Here is a 12,772-nt window from a genome sequence, read left to right as displayed (position 1 = left end):
GAATAGGTAACGCTGTATCATAACTGATTACTTTTAATTGATGGTAACGTTGTAACCTAACTAACTACTTTCCAAAGTAACTAAACCCAACACTGTCCATTTCTCTTTAGGCCAGTTGATGTGTTCTTTGGCAAATTGTAACCTCTTCTGCACATGCCTTTTTTTTAACAGAGGGACTTTGCGGGGGATTCTTGAAAATAGATTAGCTTCACACAGACGTCTTCTAACTGTCACAGTACTTACAGGTAACTCCAGACTGTCTTTGATCATCCTGGAGGTGATCATTGGCTGAGCCTTTGCCATTCTGGTTATTCTTCTATCCATTTTGATGGTTGTCTTCCGTTTTCTTCCACGTCTCTCTGGTTTTGCTCTCCATTTTAAGGCATTGGAGATCATTTTAGCTGAACAGCCTATCATTTTTTGCACCTCTTTATAGGTTTTCCCCTCTCTAATCAACTTTTTAATCAAAGTACGCTGTTCTTCTGGACAATGTCTTGAACGACCCATTTTCCTCAGCTTTCAAATGCATGTTCAACAAGTGTTGGCTTCATCCTTAAATAGGGGCCACCTGATTCACACCTGTTTCTTCACAAAATTGATGACCTCAGTGATTGAATGCCACACTGCTATTTTTTTGAACACACCCCTTTCAACTAATTCAACTAATTGCCCAATTGCACAGCCTTAAGAGCGTGCATATCATGAATGCTGGGTCTCATTTGTTTTCTGAGAATCTACTGAACCTACTGGTAACTTGTTTGCCACGTAGCAATAAAAAAATATACGAAAAACCTTGATTATTCTGGTTAGTCACATTGTACTGCTATTATTTTGAACAATACTGTATGTCGCACAAGTTACTAGGCAAGGCAAGGCAAGTTTATTTATATAGCACATTTCGTACACAATGGTAATTCAAAGTGCTTTACATAAAATAAATTAAAATAATAATGAAGAAAAATAATAGCAAGAATAAAACAAGCAATTTTAAAACTTTTGAAATTATAAAAAAAAAATACTTATTTAAAATGAATTTAAAACAGTTAGAAAATGATTTTACATAAAAAAAAAAACAAAAAAAAACAGTGAAAATATAGTGAAATCAGTTCGGACATTGCACAGCGCTCATTCAATAAATGCACAGCTAAACAGATGAGTTTTGAGTTTAGATTTTAATGTGACTAGTGTTTTAGCACATCTGATTTCTTCTGGAAGCTGATTCCAACTGCGGGCGGCATAGTAACTAAAGGCAGACTCCCCTTGTTTTGTGTGAACCCTTGGTATTTCTAACTGACTTGATCCTAGTGATCTGAGTACTCTGTTAGGTTTATATTCAGTGAGCATATCTGCAATATATTTTGGTCCTAGGTCATTTAGTGACTTATATACGAGTAAAAGTACTTTAAAATCAATCCTAAATGTAACTGGAAGCCAGTGTAAGGACCTGAGGACTGGTGTGATATGCTCAGATTTTCTGGTTCTAGTCAGAATCCTGGCAGCAGCGTTCTGGATGAGCTGCAGCTGTCTAATGGTCTTTTTGGGAAGGCCGGTGAGGAGCCCATTACAATAGTCCACCCTGCTGGTGATAAAGGCATGAACTAGTTTCTCCAAGTCTTGACTTGAAACAAAACATCTAATTCTTGCAGTGTTTTTTAAATGATAGTATGCTGATTTAGTTACTGCTTTGACATGACTACTGAAACTAAGGTCTGTCTCCAGAATCACACCAAGATTCCTGACTTGATTTTTAGTTGTTTGACCCCTAGAGTCAAGGTATGCATTCACCTTGAACACTTCATCTTTGTTTCCAAATGCAATGACTTTTCCTTGTTTTTTCCTTGTTTAACTGAAGAAAGTTCTGGCTCATCCAACTATTTATTTCATCAATGCATTGGCAGAGGGAGTCAATGGGGCTGTAGTCATTTGGAGATAAGGCTAGTTAAATCTGGGTATCATCGGCATAGCTGTGATAGGCAATTTGGTTCTTTCTCATTATTTGACTTAGTGGGAGCATATACAGGCTAAAAAAGAGCAGTGCAAGAATTGACCCTTGTGGGAATCCGCATGTCATGGACGTATACTTAGACTTATGCTCTCCTAGACTCACATAATAGCCTCTCCCTTCTAAGTATGACCTGAACCATTTGAGTACCATCCCAGAAAGCCTGACCCAGTTTTCCAGTCTCTCTAGTAGTATGTTATGATCGACAGTCTCAAACGCAGCACTGAGATCTAGCAATACCAGCACCGATATTTTGAAAGAGTCACAATTTAAGGCAATATCATTTATTATCTTAATGAGTGCTGTCTCTGTGCTGTGATGCGGTCGAAAACCAGATTGAAAATTGTCCAGGTATCCATTTGAGTTTAAGTATTTGTTCAACTGATTAAAAACATGGAAACACGCTACTGACATGCTAGTAACTTGTCAATCATGTCAGTAGCATGTGCCCAACATGATTAGAATGTTGCTAGCATGTTGCTGGCATGATTACCAACTGAATAACATGATTAACAAGTAACTAGCATGTTGCTAGCATGTTTACAACATGATTAACAAGTGACTAGGTTGTCACTAGCATGTTTCTAGCATGATTTACATGTTGCTAGCATTATTAACAAGTTACTTGCATGTTGTTAGCATGGTTAGCAAGTTATTAGCATGTCACTACAGTGTGTTTCTAGCATGATTAGCATGTTGCTTGCATGTTGATGGCATTATTAACAAATAACTAGCATGTTGTGACTAACATGATTCGCAAGTAACTAGCATGTTGCTAGCATGTTTCCAGCATGATTAACATGTAGATAGAATGTTGCTGGCATTATGAACAAGTAACTAGCATGTTGTTAGCATGATTGGCAAGTTACTAGCATGTCGCTATCATGTTTCTAGCCTGATTAACTAGTTACTAGCATGTTGTTAGCATGTTTGTTAATCCAGCTAAAACCAGCGAAAACCTAGTTGATTCTGTAAAAAATAATTATTTAGACCAGCATGACCTGCTAAAACAGAGTCCATAAACCACTTAAAAACCAGCTTAGGAGACCAGCCGAAGCAACCAATCAGCTTAGGCTGGTTTTAGCTGCATTTTCAGTATGGAGTTTTTAAGTTTTATGACAGTAGGCATCTTAAATACACCATAAGTCTTACTGTATACAGTGTTTCACCCCCTCAGTGAAAGTCTCTGGGATTTTAGGTGGTTTTGATAGTCTGGTTTACGAAAACCTTAACCTTAAGTGGGATCAGTTAGAAAAGCTAAACCAACCCGAGTCTGCCCCGAGTTTGGTGGTTGTAGCTTTAAAAGTCTAGGAGGAGATACATTTAAAAATATTTGTCTCCCGAAAACGTTGTTTCTACCATGATTAGCAAGTTACTAGCATTATTAAGCTGGCTTAAGTTGAAAATATCTGGGTTAAACTTGGTTGGTCTTTTAGCAGGTCTCACAGCTTGACCAGCTAAGACCAGCCTGACCATCTTAAAAAGTTGTCAAAACCACTTTAAAACCATTCTGGGAGATCAGCCAATCAGCTTTTCAGTTGGGAGTTGTTAAGCTTTGGTGTGGCAAAGATGGCTTAAAAACACCACAAGCCTCCTTGTACAAAAGTTTTCACCCTCTCAATGAAAGTTGTCCCATCAAGTTCTAGCAGGATCCGCTCCTCTGTTATCAATGAGAGGAAAGTCTGCACTTCCTCAATAGATAATGAAAAAGCCATTTTTTGGTTGTTAAATGTGCGCTTGTTCAAAGCGGTTGCGTTCGATCCTTCGCTGACTGTGCTGATTTAAATCTAGTGGTTCTGTTGTTTTTGTCGCAAATTCAGTGACTATTCTCTCCAGCCAATCAGTGATCAGTAGAGTTTACACATCACGTTTTGGTAATGGTATGGTTCACTTGGAACCTCAACCAAGGTGGTACAAAAAAAAAGTACCAGGTACTGTTCCCAGCAGAAAACCCTCCAAAAGTGAACCGTACCTAACTGTACCATGCAATGAAAAAAAGTGCCATTAGGAGCATTTCAATTGAAAGATATAACATTGTTTCTTTTACTGTTTCTTTAGGTAGTACAGAATACAGAGCAGGTGGTTCATGTGAGAGGCCAGGAGTCCCTTACCGCCTCAGTGCTGGTGGCTAAACCATTAAAAGAGCAGAAACAACGTCTAGGTATGGGATGCACACACGGTCACTTAAAATGTAAAGTTGTGAGTAAGTAAAGTTTTAATCTTGTTATACCACCTGCTTCTTAAACCAGAGATGGTAACCTAAATTAATAATAATCTTGAGTAGAGGGTATAGTGCGACACTTAGTTATAATATGGCTTTAGAAGGCTTGGAATATTCAGTTGTTAAGTAATGACGTAAGAAGCGCTGTTTCCGGGGCCAAGCCTCAACTCGCTTCACTTGAGAATACGACCTCAGCAGCCGTTTATGAGCACTGTTTATTCATATTAATCATTTAAGCTAAATGCTTTCAGGTATACACTACAGTCTCCGTGCTCACAGCAACCCAAACACAAATAATTTTTATATATATTTTTTTTATATTTATATTTTCATTGTTTGCCTATCTGGGACTTCGGTATGGAGTTAAAGGTTAAGATTATAACTTTTTCGCTAGTATTATATCACATTGTGAGTTTATATTAGCACCGTTTGTTGTTTTCTCATGGTAACTGATAGAGCATTTGGACACGGAAGCGCTGCTATGTGACGTAAGACTTAACAAGCGAATAGCACATAATATGTACTACATCATAACATGAGGAAAACATCCAAACTTTGCATCCCATACAGGTGAGCAGCTGTATCCACTTATCCAGGCCTTGTATCCGACTCTAGCGGGAAAGATTACAGGCATGCTGCTGGAGATCGACAACTCTGAACTACTGCACATGCTCGAGACTCCAGAGTCCCTGCACTCCAAGGTTTACCTGCTCAGAACATTTACTCAACAATCAGTCTAAGACCAGATTTTGTTTGATCATTGTGCTTTTCTGTACTGTGTAGGTTGAAAAGGCTGTAGCTGTTCTTCAGGATCATAAAGTAAAGGAGCACTGTAAGACAGGTAATCTGTTTGCATTCTTCTATCTTAATATTTGGCTGTAATTGTGTACAATGCCAATTAATAGCACATGCGAGTTTCACACACAAATGTCGACCAACTTTTAAATTTTTTGCAGGCATGTGCACTGAATGTCTGTGTGTTGTTCCAGAGAACGGGGAAAAAGAACAGCACTTAATGTCTTTTTTAATGCATGGTTTGCATACTACAAATATCATTTTGCTCTCCACAGAGTTAAGTTTTTGATTTTGTTTATTAAAAAAAATATGGGGGGAAGCCAAAAAATTATTTTTTGAAATTTATTTGTGCAATAAAAATGATCCTGGCCTAATGGACATGCAAAACAAGTTTTTGAGTGTCTTATTCTTATAACTGTGATTTTGAGTTTGTGGCGTGGACACCTTTGCAAGGACACTTACAGAGCTTTTTATTAAAAGAAGTTTTGCTTTTAAAATGTGTGTGATAGATTTATCAGTTTTGTAGAGCTGAACATACAGCAAGCACAACCTGAGATGTACAGTCCAATATACAAAGCTTGTAATTGTATAATGTATGGTTAATATTTGTTCCTGTTTGTGCTGAATATCAAGGTTTAATCATGGTTTTCCATAAATACAATTTAAAAATCTCTGTATAATGCATTGAAAATATCTGCTGAATTTGAGTGTTGTGGTCTTCTATTAACTTGAGATACTCCTAAGGCAACTAGAACAGATATGTACACTTTTATTGGTATTTTATTAATATTAGAATTTAATATGAGAAAATGTTGTATGTTGATTTAGCACATCTCCCCTTTTTGCTGACCGGGGCCCTTGCAATGTAAACATTACATTCAAAAGTGGTATGAAGTTGTGGCAAACGTTTTGCAGATTTTTCATACAATTATTGATTCTTTGAATAATGGAGAAAATGTTTCAGACTTTATCAATTTTATTGGCTGCTGAAGAAAATTTAGCGCAAGACTATATGTGATCAGATGCATGAATCCACAAATATGAGTGATTACACTGTAAAACATGGAAACTTCGAATTAATGAATTGGATCCAATTTAGCCATCATTCCGCTTGTGCAATACTGAAACTGAAGACCGAATTCACACGGCTATTAATGAACAAAGGCATATCCTATACTCGAGAGCCACTTGGTGGAAGAGAAAGCCATAACTTAGACTTGTCAAGTTGTGAAGAAACCATGACTTATACTTGAGACCCTCTAGCGGTGAACGAACAAATTAAAGTTTAAGGCAACCAAAAACAAGCTTTCAAATTTTGCATTTCTTCTTATAAAAGGGAAGCTGCTGTAAAGTAGATAATGTAGAGTTGTGTGGAGCGGTGGTAGAGAACAGTAGCAAACGCTAACATTTTAGCTCAATTTCCTTCTTAAAAAACTCTTTCATTTTAAACTTAGTCCGACTGTGAAAAATAAGTAGGGTAATTTTAAATGACCTTTTTATAATTGTATTTTAGGCTAATTCAGACAATTTTGTTTCTTAGCTGTTATAAAAACAAATTGTGCAGATAAGGATATCCTTCTTGTGGCAGATAGAGGCCCTGTAGCCTCTTAATGGGGTTTGTGAACTACAGTGCTGCGGGAGGAGAACAGATCACATGGCCTGAATGCGTCAGCGCAAAGAGACAATCCTATTGGCTAGAGGACCACCTAATTTGTATGCTTCCTTGTTTCTTAGCAGAAACGAGTAAATATCACCACATAAATAGTTTAAAGGATCAGAAATGCATGTGTATATTTAGACTTATACTTACTGTATATCTCAGTTGTGCTGGTACTGCCTTATTAAATGACAAAATCATGGTTTAATCGCTCACCACCTTCGAGAAGAGTTTTAAAAGATGGGTATGAGTATCCTTTATAGTTTTGAGAAAGCTCGTTTACACCGAATAGAAAGTTGCCGCTCATTTTTAAAAATTAATTTTTACATGTAATATGTAAATTCCCTTATTGAGTTTGAAACTTAGGTAACACATTTTATTTCTAATAAATTTGTATTTAGATTAGTGTACATTAAAATTTTATTCATGGTTATGTTATCCATAATATGGACAAATTTTTTTTTTTTTTTTTTTTTTTTGCATATATCCACAGTATGTTAAAGTTAGTGATATTCACCAAGGATTTATACAATAACAGCATAACACTTTATCAGTCATGACTAAGCAGAAATCGTTCTATCGTTGGGCCTGGGTTGCTCGAAAAAGCCCCTGGAGCTCAGCCTCCACGGTTAATGAGAACCGGAGTAGGGGTTGCCATCTCACCCACATGCCCGGGCCGAGAGGGTGAGGCCACGCTGGGCCTGGGTCGCTCGAAAAAGCCCCTGGAGCTCAACCTTCAAATTTACAGAGAACCAGACTAGGGGATATTATATAGGTTTGAATCAATTATGAGGAATTCTGAATGCTTTTTAACCCTTGAAAAATGTGAATACAATATTATGGATATGGAGTCCATAGAAAGTGTGGCCATGATTAGATCAATTAAGTTTATCCATTGTTTTCCATGGTTTTGGCTAATTCCCATGTAATTTGTGTAATGACAATAGTTTGTGAACTATTTATTTTCATCAACAACAATCAGTCGGAGCATAAATTGACAATGAATTGCCAATATCATCAAGTTGATTGGTAACACAGATGACATGTGACAGTTGACATTTCAACCATTTTCAACCTTGTACAAACTGCTGACCTTGGAATAGTTAATACATGACCTTGGCATAACTTTTGTTTTTATATTATTTCTCTACATATTTATTAATATAGCATGTGACCCCATTACATATCGAGTGCGGCAGCCCGGAAGACGGATGAGGGACCAGCTTTATCACATTAACCTCCTGAAGCGCTGGGTCTGAACCGGGCCTCAACTCTCGGCCTACACCAAGGCGACTCCTGTGGTTGTGGACATGGAATCGACTATCATGGACCGCAACTAGTGCTCATTGGCTTTAAAGCAGGGCATTTCTCCTGCATTCTTAACACACCCTCAGGTGCACACGAACGCATGAGCCGATTTTGTGTATAAGTAAAGAAGCCCTATGACTGCAACTACCATCATTTCCATTTTCATAAAATTCTGAAATTATCGTACATTACAGGATTTTTTTCATTATTGATCGTACATCGTACCTCGACTCTCCGCCGCCCAGAAGACCGGGCTGGAGCACCTGGTCAGTCAATTTCAGGATGTGTTCTCCCGCCAGCCTGGGCGGACCCACATCTTGGAACACGACGTCCGCATGCCACCCGGAACCATCGTCCGGCAGCGGCCCTACCGTGTCCCGGAGGCTCGGAGACACACCATCGAAGAGGAAGTACAGGAGATGCTGAACTGTTGGATCGTCTGGGAACGGCCCGGTTTATATCAACCCTCGACCTCACAAAGGGATACTGGCAAGTCCCCCTCTCGGAACAGGCCAAGCCGAAGACGGCCTTCTTGACCCCAAATGGACACTGGCAATACCAGGTCCTTCCATAAATGGCTGCCCACTGCTCCGGGTGTGTGCTCACAGTGTGTGTGTGTGTGTTCACTGCTCTGTGTGTGTGCATTTCGGATGGGTTAAATGCAGAGCACAAATTCTGAGTATGGGTCACCATACTTGGCTGAATGTCACTTCACTTTCACTGTCATTTTCCCTTCGGCCTCCACGGAGCACCGGCCACTGATGGATGCTGATGGATGGCTTCCAGAGGCTGATGGATGTCCTCCGCACCTCCGTCCCCCTTTGTACCTGACTTGCAATCACCGCTCAGTCGTCAACACGTCATTGCCATTACACAAATGTTCAGTAAATGCACAAAAAGGTATGCATAGGCTAAATATTGTTTTGACAGTGGCATTTTAAAATGCTTGATATGACTCAACCCATATGAAGGCTACAGTAGCCTTGCTAAAGTGGACGATAATGCTAACTAACGTTACCAACCTCCCTGCAAAACTGTCATGGCAGCCAAGGAGATCATGATTGCACTCATAAGTCTACCATGCAAAAACGCAACACAGGTTTTATTTTATTTACATTTTTCGTTGATGATCTTCAGTCTTCACAAACCTTCCCGGGGTTTAACCCGACGGTTACACGAGTTCCACCAATCAGATGCATCACTGTGGGATTGTGGAATTGTTCAGGATTGTGGGTAATGAAGTACTTATCCAAGACATTGTGAATAAAAGGCATTTATCTCAAAACAAGGTTAGTGCCCCATGAACCTTTGACGTTTATATGAGCATATACTATCGCTTAGTACAGCCGTAGCTGGTTTTAAGTCTACCATGTATGGTTACGTTTTTATGGCTTATACCCCAACTGTCAATGCAGAAATTGTATTAAATTTTTACTTCCGGCACCGGCTGTGGGCGGGACTGTGATGCTCTATATGACTGGATCGCTCATCGCCAGTGTTGCCAGATGTACAATAATTATCGTATTTGTACGATAATTTTGACCTCTGTACGATGTACGATCAATAATGAAAAAAATCCTGTAATGTACGATAATTTCAGAATTTTATGAAAATGGAAATGATGGTAGTTGCAGTCATAGGGCTTCTTTACTTATACACAAAATCGGCTCATGCGTTCGTGTGCACCTGAGGGTGTGTTAAGAATGCAGGAGAAGTGCCCTGCTTTAAAGCCAATGAGCACTAGTTGCGGTCCATGATAGCAAGAACCCTATGAAGGTATTTTTGATTCAAATTAACTGAGCACCTGTGGCAGTGCGATTTGTAGTTGTAGAGAAAAGCCACACATGTGTATCAGTAAATTTGAAGTCACAGAGTGAAATGTTTTAAGAGTTGCAAACCTGTAGCCTTTTTTTCTCTCCCACAAACACAACACAACAGTTACACCTTCTCAAATTCTTCATTGCAGGTGCACAAATCCTATTCTACAAATCACACATTTAGAAACTCGTACGCTCACATTTTTGAAACAATTGCTGCAGTGAATGTGGTGCAAAACGCATTTACACACCCGCATCAAGAAATGTGCAGTCGTGGAGGAATGTTGAACATCCGCAAATCAGTACGTGAATTCATCAAATGAGAGTTGCACACTTGTAGAATATTTTCTCAGAATGTCTTGTATATTTTTCTAACACAAACACAAAGTACATAACTACAGCTTCTTGAATCTGCTGCGATGAAGCTCAAACACTGTTTTTTCGCTTTCAAGCGACAAGTTTCGCGCTCTCCCTTTTGCACCGAGATATTTGGTTCAAAAGTGATTTGTGCATCTGTAGAGTTAGTGGGCGGGACTGTTTAGAGATTACAGAATTTCAGCCAATCAGAAGAGCTACTGAGCCAGTAGATATACGCCCCAAGCAGTTTTACGCCCCTGTTGTTCCTCATGCGTCCAGTAGGGGGAGGCTGCAGACCTATGACCTACTGTAAAATGTATTATTTATATATATTTATAAACTGATTTTATATACAGAGATTGACTGATATATGATGTTGTGAATTTATATTAAGTTATATTTAGATATTAACCATATTCAGGCCATTAGACATACAGTACTGTGTAATCATATGGATCCTAAATGAAATATTTGCTTTACAATTCACAATTGCTCGTTATACAGCAACAAAACATGTCCTATATAGCATTTTATGAAGACCAACAAAATTTAACCATTTTCTAAAGTTCCAAGGGTCATTTAAAAGAAAGACAATATTGTTGTTCACAAAAAAAATTTATTAACACCATGACTTGGTTATTTCTTAACAGCATGACTCCTGTAGATGACTCTTCAATGGTTTGCCACTCTTCTTTAACTGTTTCTTTATCCTGCGGTCAAAGTGATCCCACTCACTGATAAAAATAAATAAAAAAGCAAAAGTTGCATAGTGGTAGAAAACAATGGTTATTTATAAATAATGGCAGGATGTCATGTTTCAATTTTTTTTTCCCTTTATAGGATCCTTACAGTACCTTGCGTCAATGACAGGTCCTCGAAGGAATTTCTCCTCAGCCTCCAAGATGGACACATCTTTCACAACAGCAAGAGCACAGATGATGGACTACCAGAGAAAGATTTATCACAGCCCAAATAAGCCAAGCATCATTTTGCTTTTTTTTTTTTTTTTACAACAAAATCCAAAGTTCCTTTTCTATATTAAGCACAAAACTATTATTTTATAGCAATGATCTAACATTATGTATAAACTATTTGACATTAAAAACAATGTGAATATGACACCATGCAGAGCACAACTAACACACAAGACCATACCTCTGGAAAAGGGACATCCATAATGAATCTGATCTGGTCACTGTGGGTGTGTGTAGGTGTGCCATCCAAAATTGAAGTCATCTGAGTGTAGATAACATCAATTCGCTCCTGATCTTCAATGAACAATATTGATGGAACACTTGGAAAAAGTGTCAAGTCACTTTGATTGTTTTTTTTTTTTTTTTTTTTTTTTTTTTTGTCCATTGATGATAGACTGTGGTTAGTTAAGTTTGAGTCAGACAGAACATCTGTCTCAATCAAGTACTTTTGCCTCTCGAAATAAACTGATCCATCTTTTGAATTGATATCGCTATTCTTTCTTATTTAATTGATCAATCTTTTATAAATAATAAATGTTGCATCATTACACAATACAATCAACAACAAGTACTTTAGCAGATTATTTAACATACCTCATCCGTATCGCTTCAAGAAGGTCTGCTGCTATCATACATATAGATATGGTCTGCTGTTCTTATAAATGACTGGGCTCATATACTAATATACTGCCTCCCCCTACTGGACGCATGAGGAACAACAGGGGCGTAAAACTGCTTGGGGCGTATATCTACTGGCTCAGTAGCTCTTCTGATTGGCTGAAATTCTGTAATCTCTAAACAGTCCCGCCCACTAACTCTACAGATGCACAAATCACTTTTGAACCAAATATCTCGGTGCAAAAGGGAGAGCGCGAAACTTGTCGCTTGAAAGCGAAAAAACAGTGTTTGAGCTTCATCGCAGCAGATTCAAGCAGCTGTAGTTATGTACTTTGTGTTTGTGGTAGAAAAATATACAAGACATTCTGAGAAAATATTCTACAAGTGTGCAACTCTCATTTGATGAATTCACGTACTGATTTGCGGATGTTCAACATTTCTCCACGACTGCACATTTCTTGATGCGGGTGTGTAAATGCGTTTTGCACCACATTCACTGCAGCAATTGTTTCAAAAATGTGAGCGTACGAGTTTCTAAATGTGTGATTTGTAGAATAGGTTTTGTGCACCTGCAATGAAGAATTTGAGAAGGTGTAACTGTTGTGTTGTGTTTGTGGGAGAGAAAAAAAGGCTACAGGTTTGCAACTCTTAAAACATTTCACTCTGTGACTTCAAATTTACTGATACACATGTGTGGCTTTTCTCTACAACTACAAATCGCACTGCCACAGGTGCTCAGTTAATTTGAATCAAAAATACCTTCATAGAACCCCTTCAACATCTGGCAACACGCAGTCTTCCGGTGACAGCGGCTCAGATGTTAACTGCACCACGCAGCAACTGCTAAATTCCTTCTTCACTGGACACGACAAAGCAAGTGTTAAAAATCACTTTAATATGTTTTAATATGCGCCGCGACGCAGACAGTCACTGAAAATAATGGGATAGTGTTTTGTCTCACTGCTTCCGTCCAACAATAGCCTACCCCTTGTTATCTATTGTGGTAATTTGCAGGTCGTGTCA

At 38.5% G+C, this 12,772-nt stretch overlaps 1 protein-coding gene across 1 annotated transcript; it reads right to left on the bottom strand.

Annotated features, from left to right (window-relative positions):
- Positions 1-10,095: 10,095 nt before the first annotated feature.
- LOC128018319 (PWWP domain-containing DNA repair factor 3A-like) lies at positions 10,096-12,065 on the bottom strand. Its single transcript, XM_052603769.1, has 4 exons — positions 11,726-12,065; positions 11,313-11,451; positions 11,012-11,100; positions 10,096-10,891 (listed from the first exon to the last, which is right to left on the bottom strand). The coding sequence occupies exons 1-4, from the start codon at positions 11,761-11,763 to the stop codon at positions 10,801-10,803; spliced, it is 357 nt and encodes a 118-aa protein (XP_052459729.1). The 5' UTR covers positions 11,764-12,065; the 3' UTR covers positions 10,096-10,800.
- Between the last annotated feature and the right edge of the window lie 707 nt (positions 12,066-12,772).

This window comes from Carassius gibelio, chromosome A8 (genome assembly GCF_023724105.1).
Source record: "Carassius gibelio isolate Cgi1373 ecotype wild population from Czech Republic chromosome A8, carGib1.2-hapl.c, whole genome shotgun sequence".
In the NCBI taxonomy this organism is placed as follows: domain Eukaryota; kingdom Metazoa; phylum Chordata; class Actinopteri; order Cypriniformes; family Cyprinidae; genus Carassius; species Carassius gibelio.
This window is presented reverse-complemented; position numbering and strand designations above follow the sequence as displayed.

Coding starts and splice junctions, on each gene's coding strand:
- LOC128018319 (XM_052603769.1), bottom strand. CDS start 11,763: ATGATAGCAGCAGACCTTCTTGAAGCGATACGGATGAG. Junction 11,101..11,312: donor TGGATGTCCCTTTTCCAGAG/GTATGGTCTTGT, acceptor TTTCTCTGGTAG/TCCATCATCTGTGCTCTTGC. Junction 10,892..11,011: donor GGACCTGTCATTGACGCAAG/GTACTGTAAGGA, acceptor TATTTTTATCAG/TGAGTGGGATCACTTTGACC.